The 19,547-nt window shown below is 33.2% G+C and overlaps 1 protein-coding gene across 1 annotated transcript; it reads left to right on the top strand.

Moving 5' to 3' along the window:
* The first annotated feature begins 465 nt into the window (after positions 1-465).
* LOC143085096 (heat shock 70 kDa protein 12A-like) lies at positions 466-10,411 on the top strand. Its single transcript, XM_076261281.1, has 5 exons — positions 466-592; positions 3,382-3,767; positions 6,391-6,612; positions 8,623-8,779; positions 9,264-10,411. Exons 2-5 carry the CDS (start codon positions 3,450-3,452, stop codon positions 10,316-10,318), a joined length of 1,752 nt encoding a protein of 583 aa, XP_076117396.1. The 5' UTR covers positions 466-592; positions 3,382-3,449; the 3' UTR covers positions 10,319-10,411.
* The last annotated feature ends 9,136 nt before the right edge of the window (positions 10,412-19,547 follow it).

Here is a 19,547-nt window from a genome sequence, read left to right as displayed (position 1 = left end):
AGGCAGTCAGTCAGCCCCCTCTTACAAAAATTTCTGGATCCACCACTGACTGTCGACTTTAAGTTTGTCATAATTTTACCCCTACGATATTTTCTCACTTTCCAATTTGGGCAGATTAGTTTAGTCATATACATTTGCTTTGTTAATGAATGTTTTCATTGGATAATTTCACAGTTTTTCTTATTTATTATATTTTATGATAAATAAATTAAAGCAAAAACTTGTGTATTGTTACTTTTGTTGACTAGTATATTATTGATATTTTATCACCTGAAAATAGTCAGGAATTAACAAGAAAACAACAACAAAGTATCTTTTAAGTAGGTATGTCTTCCATTATTTTTTTCAATAATTTAAGAATCATGATCTATAATATTAAGTTTGTGAATATCAAAGATTCACTATAAGCTTGTACAAAATAGGAAAAAAATTTAAACTTCGTTTAAGCCAGGATTTACTGTAACAGTGAAATCAATATTAACACACCTGACTGAATTTACCTTCCGTGTTTAACGTACCTGATCCAGGCGAGATTACACAGAAATAAAACAATTATGGGAGATCATCTTTAATCTCTTGGACAACAGGAAAGGTAGGTTTTAATATTTTTATTCATTTTAAGCGTCTGAAATTAAGAAAAATGTAAAAAAAATAAGGATTATATTCTATTCATATTTCTACTTTCGATTTCAATTACTTTTCAGTGATAAATGTAAAACAAAACAATATGAATAATAGGTAAGCTGTAGTGCATTACCCTCAAATGACTCGTTTTGAATGCTATAAGACAATTTAAAAAGTTCAGATGGGTGATTGTACATTGGTCTAAATATCAGAATGGTTTACATAGCAACAGATCTGGTACCTAGTCCTTTTAACTTCCACTTTCGTTGGATTTATAAATTGGTCAATTTATTGCATTTTTAGACTTACCGTGAATGACTTTATATATGTCATTTAAGGCAAATAAATTGCAGATGATCATGGAAGATTAACTTTGATTGATTGTCTGTCTGTCTGTCTGTCTGTCTGTCTGTCTGTCTGTCTGTCTGTCTGTCTGTCTGTCTGTCTGTCTGTCTGTCTGTCTGTCTGTCTGTCTGTCTGTCTGTCTGTCTGTCTGTCTGTCTGTCTGTCTGTCTGTCTGTCTGTCTGTCTGTCTGTCTGTCTGTCTGTCTGTCTGTCTGTCTGTCTGTCTGTCTGTCTGTCTGTCTGTCTGTCTGTGTTTGTTTGTTTGCCTTTATTTTGTCACAGGGGTGCCGTTTGCATTCGAAAAAAAAAATATCCCGATTCATGATAATAACTCTGTCGATTAAATGTTCGTATTGCTTTTCTATTTACGCTTAACCGCAGGAAAACATATATTTATAGATATGGTGACCCATGGATATATTGTTTAACAAAATTGCCATCCATTGATATATGATAGACTGAAGCTTTCTACTTACCCATATATTTAACATCCTGAAAAAGAGACATGTATCATAATCTATAATACTAAAATTACGAGGTCCAATTTATCAGCCGTCATCACGTAAAAACGACGATTAAAAAAATTCAACTTTATATATAACTAATATAGTACAAAGGTGTAGATTAAAAATTACACCACTCCAGGCCCTTATGTTTCCACGTAATTAATATCGCCAATAATTAAGAAGTTCCGGGTCGAGTCCGATACCGATACCAATAGTATATTCACCAGTTACCGATTACCTTATCTGTACGTTCCGCATCTGACAGGCGCATCACCAAATGGTGTATTCAGGATTAATATGCTATATAGACAGTATTACAAGGGTCATAATCACAGGGTTGACACTACTTAATTGTCAAATTGTTACATATTGTAGTATTTTAATCAGTTAGACTTTCTAAGATAACAATACGAATACTAAAAATCTGGACTAAAATAAGGCGTAAAGGTACAGTATTCAATTTGTTAGCGGCTATGACGTAAAACAGCGAATCAAAGAATTCAATATTTATAACTAATATAGGACAATGCTGTTGATTAAAAAATACTCCACTCCAGGACCTTTTGTTTTCCAAATAATTAATATCATCAATAATTTATAAGTTCCAGTTCGACGGGTTCAAACAGAAAGATTTGAAAGCAGAGAAAACTGTGCATCTTATAATCAGCATGACTTTATCAGATGAAAATGCTAATACTAAAATAAGTCTTGCGCATAGTTATATACTTCATAGGCGGATTTAGGGGGGGGGGCCGGGGGGCCCGGGCCCCCCCTTTTTGGGAAAAAATTTGGTTGCTTATATAGGGAATCACTGAAGCGTGACTGGAGCGGGCCCCCTCTTAGGTCAGTCAGTGGGCCCCCACTTATGAAAATTTCTGGATCCGCCACTGTACTTTAATTCAGTCACGGACCCGCGATATACGGGTGTGTTCTAGTAGAACTTATTCAAACGAGTAACTCTACATTACCCATTGACCTTTAAGTGTGTGCAGCCGTCTGTGTCCTTTAACTTGAGCATGTCAGACACTACAGTGATTTCATCACATTTCCCCAAATCTGAGTTTATTTCTGCAGTGCCACTCGCCTATCTAAATGTCCATCACTCAGTCTTACTATATGTTCAGTAGTCTAATAAACATATCTTTCAATCTGTGTATGTGTCCCCAAATCCGTTTACACTGTTCTCCACATTGTGTTTTATCAACCAATCTGTCGACATGCCTTTCAGTCTTTCGACATATTCACCAGTCTGTGTGTCTCCTCCATTCTGTCCATATATCAATCAGTCATTCGACATGTTTATACACTGGTATAGATATGTGTCCAATAGCCTGTCAACATGTCTTCAAGCCTTCTATACATCCACCACACTTTCAGTTTGTCCACCAGTCTCTCCAGGGGTCCGACAGTCTGTTATTATGATAACTGGTTTGTTTATGTCCACGATACTTAAGTGGTAACGTTAAACCATTTAAAAGGAGGGGATAGGCATGACCCTAATTCCTCATCACGCTGAGTGGGAAAAGTGGGATAATGCCATTTTTCCCGATCGATCCAGTTCTGGAGGGGGAGGCAATAGGACAATGGTCTATATACAGTACTATTAAATGTTTTGTTGGTTGACTTTTTTAGTTTTTGTTACTCTACCGTAAGTAATATAATTTGGATTATTATTTTGTTAATTAATATCAAGAATAAAATGTTTTTAATTGGAGGTTGGATGATCATAAGATCTTTGTGTCTAAAAAATGATCTTTTGGTCATCATGAAAAAAAATATCTGAATTAATTAATTTCTGAGCCAGAATAGGCGGTTGTATTAGTCTTCTCATTTATACTGTCTTGTATATTAATAACAAAAAAAATGTAATTAGAAAAAAAGAAAATGGGCCTTCTCTTTCTTTCAGATGTAATAGAACTATTGGACAGGATTATATTTATACTTGTTTCTGCTGTTTGATAACATACAACAATAATGGCTTGTGCAGAAGTTGTGTCAGAACCATTGTTAGTGGCCGCCATTGATTTTGGTACCACCTTTTCTGGATACGCCTTCCAGACTCGAGCAGACTTCAAGGATGACCCATTGAGGATTCATGGGTACAGCTGGACCACTGGATCAAATGCGGGACTATCACTTAAAACGCCAACATGTGTTTTGTTTGATCCCGCCCAAAATTTTTATTCATTTGGAATTGAGGCTGAAGATAAATACACAGAGCTTGCACAAGAAGAGGACCACGCAAACTGGTACTACTTCCGTCGATTTAAAATGAATTTATACAAAAGCCAGGTAATATTACGTATAGGTAGGAAATAGTGGGGAAATACTTTTTATTATATATTTAATTAAGGCAATGAGTTCAGAACTCTAAAAATAATGGCAAACGTAGAACCGTCTGACTATGTTGTATGGACTTTGCTCATTGTTGTCTTGTTGGCCGTACGGTGAACCATAGATGTTAATTTCTGTGTCATTTAGTCTTAATTGTGGAGAGTTGTCTCATTGGCAATAATACCAAATCTTCTTTTTTATTATATATTATATACGGATTTGACCAAATATCAAATGAAATGTTAAAATATGGTTTTCTACATTTTTCTCAACCCCTTTTGAAAATATTTAATAATGTCCTAACTTGTGGAATTTTTCCTAAAATTTGGTGTAAAAGTTTTTTAACTCCTATACATAAGTCAGGTGACACCTCAGAACCTAGCAATTACAGGGGAATTGCAATAATTAGTAATATTGGAAAGTTGTTTACTAGAATATTAAATAATAGATTAGAAAAATATTTAGAAAAGCATGGCATTATATCCCAAGAACAAATTGGTTTCTCTAAAGGTAAAATGACTAGTGATCATCTTTTTGTCTTAAAAACTCTAATAGATAAACACACACAAAAAGGTTCAAAACCATTATACACATGTTTTGTTGACTTTAGAAGAGCTTTTGATACGGTTAATCACACAGGACTGTTTTATAAACTTAGTAAAATTGGAGTAGGAACTCATTTTTATAATATAATCAAAAGTATGTATTCTAATAACATACTATGTAAAAAAACACGAAACATGTTAACTTCAGACTTTAGATCATATATTGGAGTAAGACAAGGAGATAATCTTAGCCCAAGTCTCTTTAAAATATTTATAAATGATTTTAAATCTTTATTAGATGAAACCTGTGACCCAGTATTGCTATCAAATGTTTCATTAAATTGTCTTCTTTATGCTGACGATCTTGTACTGCTTTCTGAATCTAAAAAAGGCTTACAGAATGCATTAAATAAGCTGGAAATTTATTGTCAAAATTGGGGGTTAGAAGTTAATTTAAAAAAAACAAAGTCTGTAGTTTTTAATACATCTGGCCGTATTAAAGATGCACAGCTTTCATATAATGACACGTACATCCAAAGTACCCAACATTATACTTATCTTGGCGTAACTTTTAGTGCATCTGGCAGCTTTTCAGAAGCCAAAAACATGTTATATAAAAAAGGCTTAAAAGCATTCTTTAAATATACAAAATATTTTACTAATTATAAACCTAATATCTCCACTCTAATGCACATTTTTGATCACACAGTGAAACCTGTATTATTATATGGTTCAGAAATATGGGGCTGTTTTAATTCAAAAAAGTTAAATAATGACACAGAACTTAATTATTTCTATAGATTATGTAAAGATCTAAAAAATGAAAAAGTGCATCTAAAATTCTGCAGATTTACATTAGGAGTGAATAAGCACGCGACAAATTTAGCCATATTTGGCGAATTAGGTCGTTATCCTCTAATGATAGATATTTTAACAAACATGATTAAATATTGGAAAAGAATTCATATTAAAAATAATATTTTATTAACAAATGCATACTCTCTCTCAAATACATTATCTAAAGCTGGGAAGAATTGTTGGGCTAGTAGTATTGATGCTATCTTAAAATTACTTGATTTAAAAGAGTATCAGGTGCTCTCATCTAAAATAAACATTAGAAATATGGTGAAAAGGAAATTATATTTAAAGTATTGCAGCATATGGAAGAAAGAATTATTTAATGATAAAAGACAAAATAAGACCTCTGGAAATAAACTTAGAACTTATCGATTATTTAAACCAAATTTTAATTTTGAGCCTTACTTATTGAAATTACCATATATTCAAAGATGTGTTTTAACAAGATTTAGAATTGGAGCTCACAAACTTGAAATAGAAAAAGGTCGTTATTTTAATATTAAACTAGAAAATAGAATATGCAAACTCTGTAATGAGGAAATAGAAGATGAGATGCATTTTCTTTTAACATGTAAAACTCTGGATAATGTTAGAAATCCCTTTCTTAGCAAAATATATAGTAAAAATAAAAATATTTCAAAACTTGATAACAAATCTCTTTTTATTTGGCTAATGGGAAATGAAGACAAAAACATTTTGATAATAATTTGTCAGTTATTAGAGGTTTTAAATATAAACAGAAATACAATATTAAATTAGATTTCTCTATATAAAATTATGTATGATCAAATATGCGTTTACATAAGTTATTTCTTTTACATTTGATAAATTATTAGTATTTACTACGAGGTGTTCTGTCCAATAAAGGGACCAGAATTACAGACTATTGGTCAACTTGTATTATATATGTTTATTATTTACAAATTGCCTACTTCATTTTCTTTAATATTATATCAATCAACTAAATCAAAATCAATCATATTATGTACTTTGTTTAACCTATTTTGAATTTACTTTACATTATGTTTGAAAATTATATTATAATTATTCTGCTCATTCTGGGCGCCGTGATTGGCAAATAAAATATTTGTTTGTTTGTACTAAATCGATAGAATATAGATAAAGATAAAAGTTAAAAAAAAAAAAGCTTTAACGTTGATTTTTGTTTTCAAATCTAGGACATTCCACGTGACTTAATGTTAGAAGACGACAAAGGTAAACTTCTCCCAGCAATGAAGGTGATTTCGGAGAGTATAAATTTCATGAGGGAACATTTAATGAGAGAACTTGGTAAGAAAGGACAGTCTGTGATAAGACCATCCGATATTAACTGGGTTCTCACTGTCCCTGCAATATGGAGTGACGCTGCTAAACAATTTATGAGAGAGGCAGCTGTTAAGGTATATACATAAAACGATTTCTACTTTTGTATTTCATTTGTCACATCTGATATGCACTGTTTTATCAACATGAAAAAATTGGCTATTTGGACCATGCTGTTTGTCTAAGTACGTCGGTGTTTTATGTTTTTGGTAATACATGTTATGTCCTTTAAATTTTTTTTGAACTTTTAACATGGCTAGGATGCATCTTGTAATTCAGTGTAACTTTTATTGTTTCAGAGTTATTTACCCACATATTTAATCTGACATTAAAAACTATAGCCATGTGATGATTATAGACTACAACCGAATAATTTATATGAAGAAAAAAATATTTATATGATATATTTTAAATTTGCAAACTATGATAGAATTTTTGACGGAATTGGCGGAATGAAGCTTTGTTTTAAGCCCCAGTCCCACTAGACCACGATCGCACCACGCTCACCGCGATCTAAAATAAATTTAGATCGTGGTGAGGTCGCGGTATGAGCGGCATGAAAATGTAAATTTTCGTTGCTTTCACGATGCTACTACGTCCTATCTACGCTTCTACAAAGACCCCGCTACGATTATACCACGTTCTCATCGCGCTTATTCTGCGACCTCACTTCGCTTATCAAGATCTTTCTACACTCTTCACGTTCTCACTACGACCATACCACGAGTTATCCGATTGCAACACGATCTTACTGCGATTATAAAACGTTCTTACCACGATTATACTACGTTCATAGCGCAATCTTACTACGTTCTCAACAATAACGTCAACATCGTGTTCCATATCAATACAGTTCAATTCCTTCTATTTCTGATTAAATCGTAGATTTCTCGGAAACAATACAGTCATGCCACCAAAATCTACCAGAACACGTGGGCATGGTGGTAGGAGTTGATGAAGAGGCAGAGGGAGCAAAGTAACGAATCCTGATCAAGCAGAGATTTCGGACTGACCAATCCAACCTAAATTACAACCTATTGCTGGTCCATAAAGCTCAATGACGATATTTTAGTGAACGATAGCAGAGATGACATAGATGTATCAATATATATATAGGAAGATGTGGTATGAGTGCCAATGAGACAACTCTCCATCCAAGTAACAGTTTATAAAAGTAAACCATTATACGCCAAGGTACGGCCTTCAACACGGAGCCTTGGCTCATATCAATCAGCACGCTATAAAGGACCCAACATATTACTAGTGTTAAACCATTTAAACGGGAAAACCAACGGTCTAATCTATATAAAAACGAGAAGCATGGTTTAGCCGTTAGAGCAAATGGATAATAACATTTAAACAAACAAAATCTAGGGAGCTTTTTATATATTTTCTGTGAAAATGACAATAAGAATAATGGTCGTAGTGTGAACGTAGTCAGGTCGTAAGAAGAGCGTGATGAGGACGACAAGGGCGTGAACAGCGTGGTATAGTCGTAGTGGAAGCGTAGTTGGGTCGCAGTGAGAACGTGATGGTCGTAGTGAGGTCGTGATAACGTCGCTGTGCGATCGTAGCGTAGTCTCTCCGAATAGAATCACGCTTTCGCTACGCTCTCGCTACGACTGTACAGCGACCTTTGCGATCTTACTACGATCTAAGTGCGCTCTCACTACGCTTCGACTACGACCTGATTTCGCCACGACCGCACCACGATTGTTTTGAACATGTTCAAAGTTGGCCACGCTCTATACGATCTTGAAGACCTCACCACGACCGTGATACGACCTTACTGCGATTTGCACGATCGCACTACGCTCATCAAAATTTGCATTTTTTTCACAGATCGTAGTGCGATCGTGGCGTAGTGGGACTGGGGTATTACATTAAATAAAATGAGTCTGTAACACAGTAATTTCTTCGGATGAGATTTCTTTGATACATTTTATTACTGGTGTGGTGAAGTTTAATTAGAAATGATCTTCACAAATTTACATGTGATTAAAAAAAACCTACTCAACCGGATAAAGCGTAGATTGATAGATAATGTATATTTCTAATTCAAAATGACATTGTGCTAAAAATTTTAGGGAGGCATACCTAACAGTCAGTTAATGCTGGCCCTTGAACCTGAAGCAGCTTCTATCTACTGCAAACATATCCCTAGTGAGAGAATGGTTTGTGGCGGGAAATCAACTCTAGATGCCTTTTCTCCCGGAACTAAATACCTTATTCTGGATGCTGGAGGTTGGTTTATTCAGTGGTTAATAATTAAAAACAAACATATAACGGATTTTTTTCAACTTTTTACTATGTACATGATAACATTTATGGACTTTATAACTTATCAATCATGATAATGTAAGACTGACGATCTGTAAGACTCTAATTTGCATTAAAGATACCATATTTGTTCAGTATGTTTTCCCATTTAAAGCATAACTCATATTTTAGGAAAGTGAAGGAAAATAAACAGAAGGCTAAATATGTTTAAAGCTATAGAGGAAACCTCCAATAAAAAAAGAAAAAAAGAAAAGGTTGTAATTAAAAAAACGTTAAAACACACTTTGTCCTTGGTTATTATTCTAAGTATTCCTATTGCTATTAGAATAAAAATAATTATCCGTCAGTTGCACAATTTTTCTTTAAAAACGTAAGACTAAAATTACATAATAAACATACAATATAAAAAATGTATGTTAATATATGCGTGTGCTTTTTTATTTAACAGGTGGTACAATTGATATTACTGTCCAGGAAGTACAAACTGACGGTACTATCAAACAACTGTATATGGCCAATGGCGGTGATTGGGGTGGGACCAAAGTGGACGAAGCTTTCGAGGCATTCTTGGAAGATTTGTTAGGAGCGCCAGCCATTTCCCGCTTTCGAGAAGACGACAAAGCTGGACATCTTGATCTCCTCAGAGAATTTGAAATAAAGAAGCGAAGTATTAAACCAGACTCGTCTTCGAAGGTAACCTTCAAAGTACCAATATCTTTAAAAGAAGCACACGAAAAAGAAACCGGTCAAGATTTGAAGGAATCTATGTCAAGGTCAACAAAACGTGTTGCATGGGTTGGTGACAAGCTTCGAATGGAAGCAGATTCGGCAAGAGAACTGTTTAAATCACCATGTGAATACATTACGGAACATTTGGAAGACATATTTGGTGACCCGAAAGTAAGAGGAACGAATATTATACTAATGGTGGGAGGATTTTCCGATTCTCCGATGTTACGGGACGCAGTGGAAAGGGCGTTCCCGGCGAAAATCATCATCATTCCAGATGAAGCTGGATTGGCGGTTCTGAAAGGAGCAGTCCAGTTCGGTTTCGAACCAAGAATAATATCCTCTAGAATATGTAAAGCAACGTACGGAGTTAAGACTAATTCGCCATTCAAAGAAGGAGTAGACCCAGAAGATAAGAAAGTGATAGAAGAAGGTGACGTCTTATGTTCTGATCGTTTTGATAGGCACGTAGAAATCGGACAACCCGCTGGATTAGATGAAGAGTTTGGGGAACAAGTTTACGTACCCTGTCGGTCAAATCAAACAGCGATGAGAGTAGAAATTTGGACATCATTACATAAAAATCCAAGATATACCACTGACCCTGGCTGTATGTATCATGGTGAATTGAATGTCCAAATGCCCGACACCACCGGGGGAAAGAACCGTAAAGTGGGCGTTAAAATGATTTTTGGGAGAACCGAGCTGCAGGTGCGCGCTGTAAACAAAACAACAGGAGAAGAAACAAAGGCTGAGTTTGACTTTTTGCGATGAATTTCATTAAACATTTGAACGAATTATATTTACATTTATCGTTTTGGTAGAAACACAATTGTAGAATTATTACTATTAAAAAAGGAAATCTTGCATTCAAATTTATAAAACATTTTTATTAAATTTCCTTCTGATTATACAATAATATCAATCAAATGTATCACATTAGCACACTGTATTAAAAATTGAAATCAAACTACTATAAAACTCCTACATGACCTCAATAGCTCATGAAAAAAACCAAAGTGATAGTTTAGTTTAAACATATTTCATTGTTCAAAATGACAATTGGATTAGACACAAATTTAATAACTTAGTAAGGTCTTCTTCAAGTGATGCCCCGCACTACACTTTGAAGTAACTGTATTATAACAAATTAGTAGGACTTTCTTTGAGATATTATTGTATCCGGGAGACACAGACAAAGTGTTAATTTAAAATGCACAAAGTTGGGCATGGGAGCACATTGGTCTATGGTTCTCTATATGAGGCCTTATCCGGAAACGCTATATACCTCTTGTGCAAGAAATGTATACTAGAACACACCCGCGAAATCGCGGGCATTCAGAGCGTAGTTTATAGTATGTAAAGTGTTGTTGGAAGAATTATGTAAAATATTGAATGACTGGAGAATTTCAGCAAAAGTATCATAAGTCAAAGGTTATTGGGGACAGCGAAATGTGGGTTTTTTTTATCCCTCCTCCTTTATTTCCAAATTCCCAATTTTGGTTTTCTATCCATTTCAATATGAACATAATACATTTAGTGGGGAATTTCAGCAAAAGTATCATAAGTCATAGGTTATTGGGGACAGAAAAATGTTTTTTTGTATCCCTCCTCCTTTATTTCCAAAATTCCCAATTTTTGGTTTTCTATCAATTTCAATATGAACATAATACATTGAGTATGTTATGAACATTTAAGTAAGGAGCCTGTAATTCAGTGGTTGTAGTTTGTTTATGTGTTACATATTTGTATTTCGTTCATTTTTTGTACATCAATAAGGCCGCTAGTTTTCTGGTTCGGATTGTGTTACCTTGTCAGTTCAGGGCCTTTTAAAGCTGATTATGCGGTGTGGGCTTTGCTCTTTGTTGAAGGTCGTACGGTGAACTATAGTTGTTAATTTCTGTGTTATTTTGGTCTCTTGTGGAGAGTTGTCTCAACATGGCTATCATACCACATCTTCTTTTTTTGTAATCAATGAATTTTGTAAAAGATTTAATAAATGGAGAATTTCAGAAAAGGTATCAAAAGTTCACATGAATAATTTTAGCGCTGATATAAATCTGCATATTATGAACATTCATTACTATATAAATATAGTGTATTTACTTTCAATTCTAAGTTTACTAATCGATCCATGGTGGTCATTGATATAGTATACAGACCCTCTCTATATGTTATGAACATTGATTGGCGTACTAAATTATAATCCTGGTACTTTTGATAACTAATTAAGTAAGGAGCCTGTAATTCAGTGGTTGTCGTTTGTTTATGTGTTACATATTTGTGTTTCGTTCATTTTTTGTACATCAATAAGGCCGCTAGTTTTCTGGTTTGGATTGTGTTACCTTGTCAGTTCAGGGCCTTTTAAAGCTGATTATGCGGTATGGGCTTTGCTCATTGTTGAAGGTCGTACGGTGAACTATAGTTGTTAATTTCTGTATCATTTTGGTCCCTTGTGGAGAGTTGTCTCAACATGGCTATCATACCACATCTTCTTTTTTTGTAATCAATGAATTTTGTAAAAGATTTAATAACTGGAAAATTTCAGAAAAGGTATCAAAAGTTCACATGAATAAGTTTAGCGCTTATAGAAATCTGTATATTATGAACATTCATTACTATATAAATATAGTGTATTTAATTTCAATTTTAAGTTTACTAATCGATCCATGGTGTTCATTGATATAGTATACAGACCCTCTCTATATGTTATGAACATTTAAGTAAGGAGCCTGTAATTCAGTGGTTGTAGTTTGTTTATGTGTTACATATTTGTGTTTCGTTCATTTTTTGTACATCAATAAGGCCGCTAGTTTTCTGGTTTGGATTGTGTTACCTTGTCAGTTCAGGGCCTTTTAAAGCTGATTATGCGGTATGGGCTTTGCTCATTGTTGAAGGTCGTACGGTGAACTATAGTTGTTAATTTCTGTATCATTTTGGTCCCTTGTGGAGAGTTGTCTCAACATGGCAATCATACCATATCTTCTTTTTTTTTTGTAATCAATGAATTTTGTAAAAGATTTAATGATTTGAGAATTTCAGAAAAGGTATTAAAAGTTCACATGAATAAGTTTAGCGCTTATAGAAATCTGTATATTATGAACATTCATTACTATATAAATATAGTGTATTTACTTTCAATTTTAAGTTTACTAATCGATCCATGGTGTTCATTGATATAGTATACAGACCCTCTCTATATGTTATGAACATTTAAGTAAGGAGCCTGTAATTCAGTGGTTGTAGTTTGTTTATGTGTTACATATTTGTGTTTCGTTCATTTTTTGTACATCAATAAGGCCGCTAGTTTTCTGGTTTGGATTGTGTTACCTTGTCAGTTCAGGGCCTTTTAAAGCTGATTATGCGGTATGGGCTTTGCTCATTGTTGAAGGTCGTACGGTGAACTATAGTTGTTAATTTCTGTAAAAAAGTCAGGATAAACTAAAAAAAAAAGGCAGGACCGAACAGAGTGAAAAATAAAAAGGCAGGACAGAGATTACAGCTAAAAAAAATTCAGGACAAAATTTTTCATCCTAGCCGTGGATAGTAAACTTGAAAATGATAGCAGATAGAATTCTTAATATACAGTATACAGAAAAAACGCAAACCGGAAGTCTAATCAGACTTAAAATTTCGTCTAATGACGGGACAATATCCGGATGCCTTTTTTCTCGTTTTTCTCCCAAAATAACTCAATCTGAATAATCAAATGAATGGATGACAAATGCGACTATGCACTGTACCTATAGGACACAGAGGCGTGTTGATTAATTTATTGTGGAAAGAAGAGAAGCGACACCAAAAATGAGGTCTTCTCGTTTAATAGTATAGATACTCTTAAAATGAAAATGTTCAACTATATCCCAAAAGAGCAAATATCAATAAAAATTAAAACCCTGACCATATGCATACCTTTAATGTATCTACATAAATCTCTACACACTTTCTGCAACAAAGAGCACAATTCTTTGTATTTCAATATTATAATCATTGTCTCTTCTCGGACTTTTACAGATTGATTGATGCATAAGAAGTTTTTACACTTAATCCGATTGATGTGTCTCGATCAATATTTAAGTCCGGGAAAACAATGTTTATTTAAAATTTCATGTTTTGCTTTGAACTAATTTCAGTATCCATGAGTAATCTTATTTATCGGTATCGTGTTGGTTTTTGTTTATCTTTTTTTTTTGCTGATCTTTCAAGTTATTGGAACTTTTTTTTATGCGGTATGATTATTTGTTATATTGGTGTACCACATTTCCAGGTTAATTGGATAGTTGAACGGACACAAATATGTTAACCTTCAACATTCTCTAAGTGTGTCTGTCTAAAGTCAGGAGTTTTTAATTTTTAAAACAAAGTGGTTGTCGTTGCTTTTTCTCTGCCATATTTGTTATTTCGTTTGTTTTAGCGTAAATCAGACCAATGTTTTTTCGTAAATGTTTTTTTACCATCTATATTTGTGGTGCCAGGACAATTGACTAAGCGGTATATATTTTTCTCTGTGCTGAGGTCACACGCAAGCCAACATATACATGTAGCATTTAATCCTCATTTTTGTCTGTAATGTAGAGATTTCTATCAATCGAACAATCGTACCACATCTTCCTATATTTGTACTTAACAATTTAAACATTTCTTGGAAAGAAAAATATTTAAAAAAAAAGCAAAATTGACGTCTTTAATATTTAAAAGTGCTGGATATGTAAATATAATTCCTATTAGGCAGATTACGTGCTAAAGATAATCTGCTTTCGGTGTCTGTCGTTATATTCTACTACTACTTGTACCTACATGTTATAGTTAATGACCAAGCAAGTCGGTATATAGAATTTAATCTGCACAGCTCAGGTGACCCTTATTAACCCGAACGACGTAGGAGTTCGGGTTAAAGGGTCATCCTGAGCGCGTGCAGATTAAATTCTATATACCGATTTGATTGGCCAATAACTGTTTTAACACATGACGTCATTAATTTACATGAATGTTTTAGATGTGGACGATTTTCCGCAATCCACGGATCCTAAGAAAAGGGGAAATACGACTTTCATTGGTGAGTTTTAAATTGACAACTTTTTTGGACTTTTTGTAAAATTGCGATTTAATGGTAGATTTTTTCTTAATGTTTCTGTTTAATCTATTCCCATTTTTTAATTTAAATAATAAGTGACGATTAAAAATTTGACAATTTGAGTACCTTCCAATCGTTGTATGAAAAAAAAATCATAACTGAAAGGGTTATTGAGTTTAGATTAATTGCTTTTGAATATCTTTCCATCAATGATGTGCTGTAATAGAGAAAGATAAACCGAGGAAAATGTTATATTACCTAAATTTTAAATGTTGAATAAACAGAAAATACGTTTCTCTTTCCAATCTTTTCCTCCCTCTCCCCCAAATTTCTTTGTATCTACTGTATTAATTTTTAAGACACGTCCATCTAAATGAAGTCTGATTGATCTCCAGCTAGGAATAGATATTGAAAAAGTCGTTATATTAAATTCCATTGAGTCTAAAACTAATCCAAATCAGATTTCTTTTATTCGGATATTCTTAGATACATTTCTTTTTTGGCGGAAATGTCCAAACATTGTTTTAACTCTCTTTCTGACTTTAAAACACTGCTTTAAAAGATTTATGTTGTACGCAAAATATAATAAAATTTGTATGTTCAAGCTAAGATGAAAAAAAAGGAATAAGAAAGGATTTCTTTTTTCCTATTTTGAAACTACGATGTTTGTACAAAGTTAAATTTTGTCGCAATTTCAAGGCAGAAGACGGATTCGGGGGTGGGGACGAACATGTCGTTCACCCTAGGATTGGACAAAGTATCGTGTTTTGCCTTAAAATCGTCAATATTGTTTTAGTCTCGCTACACTCGGTGATATATTTTTTTAATTTGATAGAATAACGCCCCTGTCAACATCTAGGAACCGCCCCTAAAGGTAAAAATAGATTTGAACTGTGCAGTATATCTGAGGTAGTTAATGCACACCTTTGCTGTGCATTATCCAGATTATAGTACAGTAAGATCAAAGAGATTTTGCCCATGTCATGTGTTAACGTACATTTAACCCGGAGATTTACGTATTGTCACACTATTTATAAAGTGTGGTTTGCTTTCAAAATCTTTTTGTTTGAACCCGTCCTGGTTTTCTTACTACTACTGACACTACATGTGACAATGATTGAATTAAGAAGTGCCAATCCGAAGTTTAGTTTTGACTATGACCCGTACAGTCCCCAATACAGCGTTTGGTGATACGTACAGATTAGGTAACAAATACTTTTGGTATCGGTATCGGATTCGATTTTTTTTATATCATTGTTGGAATCATTCCATCGTACATGTCCGCTACAAGTTTGTTTCGAAATTCAAAAGAGAAAGCCGCTTCAAAATAGGATGAAAAAATAAGTGCAATTAAAAAATATTTAAGAGGTAAAAATATATACCGTTTTACAACTTAGAAATGTTGTATTAAACTAGAATCCAGAAAAAATACCAATAATAATGTTTAGTAAGGATCACTGTTTTAAAATAGCATAGAGATTTTTTAACAAAAAATTTAATATTCAGTTGGTATTTCACAAACAACTTTATATGTTTTTCAGGTATGCTTATCGAACTCCTCGCTTACATATACATGAAAACAACGATAGTTTTAGGAGTGTATTAAAAAAAACTAAAATAATTGCATTAAGACATAATTGGTCCGTGTAACACTTATCAATTCAAAGTTTTAAAAAGTTTTGAAACTTTAGATTTTTGGAATTTTGATCAATGTTTTAAAATATCAAAATTTCAAATTGTGTAAAAGTTTTGAAATTTTGAAATTTTACCCAAATTATTAAAATATTAAAATTCTAAATATCGTTTTTAAATTTGATAGTTTAGGATTTTGATCAAACTTCTAAAATATTAAACCTTACGTGCAATGTTGATTATTTCACTTTTTGAAAGTTTGATATTTTAAATTTTTGATTAAAATATCAAAAATAGAAAAGGGGCAAAAAGAGGGGTACCTGTAAAAAGCGAAACGAAATAAAAGCGGAACGAAACGAAACAATATGAATTGAAAACATACTGATACTTAAAAGTTAATGTATGAAATAAAACCACAGACAGACAGTTGTAAGTGGTGAACAATTAGATGACAAAATGAATATTTCTCAAAAGAAGAGAATTCATTTCAAAACAAGACTTACGGATCTGATATTGGCCATTTTACTTGCTGGTTTTTCTAGCACCCATAGTCTAGGAGAAACAGGAGTAACAGTAAAAACTGAACTACTCGCAGTAGGTCAAATAATATGTTTAGGTTGAGCAAGTATATATATTTTCTACTGAACTTTAAGCAATAGAACAGCTCAATACACGGTGTATTATCTCATTTGATTTCAATTTTTTCTGTTTTGCTCTACGACTTCTTACTTTCTGCAATCATGTTGGCTAAAGAATACATCATTGAATCTGTTCTTTGTAATTTGTTGGCCCTTAATATTCAGCTTTGAGCGTTCCCTAAGAAGGTCGATCTAGAAAAGCGCTTCGGTCGTAACTTTTAACGTTATGTTTTCATTTTTATCGGTTGTATGACGATCATAATTATATTGCCTTATATCAATGATTTTAGTTAATATTTTTTTTTGGTACGGTAGGAATACTGAATGCATGGTGTCCCAATTGAGGTTGTGCTAGTCCACAATGTGGGAGGTTTTTGATATATATATATATATCTTATTTACGCTGAAATTAAGAGTACTAAGACCAAATATTAGTAGATTGGAGCCAAGATACTGTTACAAGGTATCTACATAAACTCATCATAGTTGGATACCGGGATATAAATTTTGCCGGTTTTTGCGCTAGACGCGCGTTTCGTCTACAAAAGTCTTATCAGTGACGCTCGATTCAAATCAAGTTAAAAAGGCAAATAAAGTCAAATAAAATTAAAAAGGCCAAATAGATTAAACGTTTATATCAAACTTATAGCTCTGGTTTTGTAAAAGTTGAAACCATTCATATATATAAACGTATACCATAAACATTATTTTCAGCATTCATATGTATGTAATAGTTGCCGCTGTACTACATTAAGCGCCCATCTATCTATTTGTAGATGAAAATTCTGTTCAAATTAAAGTTTATATCAGCGATATACTTAACAAAATTGATAGCGCTTCGACAAATCAACAACACCCCACTTTTAAAGTTAAATGGTTGCTCCCTTTTAGACAACGTTTGGACTAGTTATCATATACGTACATGTAGCTCCATTATGGGTCCTAGATCAACCACTGTTTTTAAATAGTAAATAAAAGGAAAGGGATTTTTTGTATTAAGGGATATTATTGTTCCGTATTTATATTTTGTTATTTGAACATTTTTAAGTTATCGTACGACAATCGACTTTTAGCAAACTAAAAGAACACAGGTACATCCAGTCAGAATGGGGCGTGTAAAGAGAAACCACAGTGTCAGCTGCATGATGGATTTTTTTTCAATTTTTGGCCATACACCAATGTTGCTCTCGAAAAACCAGTACAATGTAAAACGCTGAATTTTAAGTAAAGAATTCAACTACGGAACGCTGAAAACAGAAATTTGAAAGTCAAGAAAAATAAGAACCGAAAAAAATTGAAGAGGTGTTTGGCCAAAGTGAAGTTAAAACATATCAAAATCCATCTATAAGGGCTACTTTGTCCAAGGGACTGGAATCTTAAGTTTCTTCGTAATTTGTACGTAAACAACCTATTTTAAATTATTGATTTGTTGTTGCCAGTGACGCATATTTCATGAATGTTCCGGAATAAATTAGCAATAAATACAACAGGGAGAGAGTGTGCATAATGAAGACATAACCTTTCAATCCGTTTAACTGAGGTCTGGAGCTGGCGTATGGCAGTAACTGCTAGCTTTATATGTAGTAGTCCTTTGTTAATTTATTATCATTGTCATTTTGATTAGTTTCGTTTGTTTCCTATTCTGACATAGGAATTGAATTCCTTTTCAAGTGCGTTTTACTGTTCGTATTACTGTGTGTTTTTCATTCTTTATTGGCTAGAGGTATAGAGGAGGGTTTTGATCTCACGAAACATGTTTAACCCCGTCGCATTTGTGCGCCTGTCCCAATTCAGGAGCCTCTGTCCTTTTAAGTCTTGTATGATTTTAATTTTAGTTCATTGTTATATTTCGAAGTTTAGTATGACGTCTATAATCACTGAACCAGTACACTTTTTTGTCTAGGGGCCAGCTGAAGCGCGCCTAGCTCAACGTTCATTGCGACGCTATACATTAAGTATTCCTTCCGTGTTATTTCTTGGAACTGAAATAAATCATTAAAGGCAATATATTATCGTCATGCAATCGATAAAAAAAAAAACGTTTAAAATTGCATGCATGCGACCAAAGCGCTTTTTCTGGCTCTTCCTTCATCATGAACGTCAAAAAGGCGAATAATACTATTTGGTTTACTGCGAGTTGGTCAGTTTTCACTGTTACTTCTAAATGTTGGGCACTTGGAACACCAAATAGCTCTGAATTATTATCTCAAACGCTAACTTTATATAAGAGATTTAAATCAACTTATTTAATTCCGGTTTAAATAGGTTTAACAAATTATTTTTGATAGATGCACAACCTTAAAATTTCAGAATACTGTTATCCCATGCGATGTCTAATATGTTTTATATATATAAAAAACAGGCTTCTTCTTTCCATTATTTATTTTGTAATTAAAAATGATTTGATATATTTCGTGCTATTTACTTATAACTATGAATGATTGTTATCAGAGCCGTGTTAACATCAGTGTTTAAAGGTACCCCTCTTTTCGCCCCTTTTCTATTTTTGATATTTTAATCAAAAATTTAAAAAATCAAACTTTCAAAAAGTGAAATAATCAAAATTGCACGTTGGGTTTAGTATTTTAAAAGTTTGACCAAATTCCTAAACTATCAAATTTATAAACGATATTTAGAATTTTAATATTTTAATAATTTG

This window comes from Mytilus galloprovincialis, chromosome 8 (genome assembly GCF_965363235.1).
Source record: "Mytilus galloprovincialis chromosome 8, xbMytGall1.hap1.1, whole genome shotgun sequence".
In the NCBI taxonomy this organism is placed as follows: Eukaryota; Metazoa; Mollusca; class Bivalvia; order Mytilida; family Mytilidae; genus Mytilus; species Mytilus galloprovincialis.
The sequence above is the reverse complement of the archived record's forward strand: the minus strand, read 5'-3'. Positions and strand labels throughout refer to the sequence as shown.

Excerpts from the sequence above, each read along its gene's own strand:
- LOC143085096 (XM_076261281.1), top strand. The coding sequence starts at position 3,450 with ATGGCTTGTGCAGAAGTTGTGTCAGAACCATTGTTAGTGGCCGCCATT. Across the intron at positions 3,768-6,390 it reads TGAATTTATACAAAAGCCAG|GACATTCCACGTGACTTAAT; the intron begins GTAATATTACGT and ends TTTCAAATCTAG. Across the intron at positions 8,780-9,263 it reads CCTTATTCTGGATGCTGGAG|GTGGTACAATTGATATTACT; the intron begins GTTGGTTTATTC and ends TTTATTTAACAG.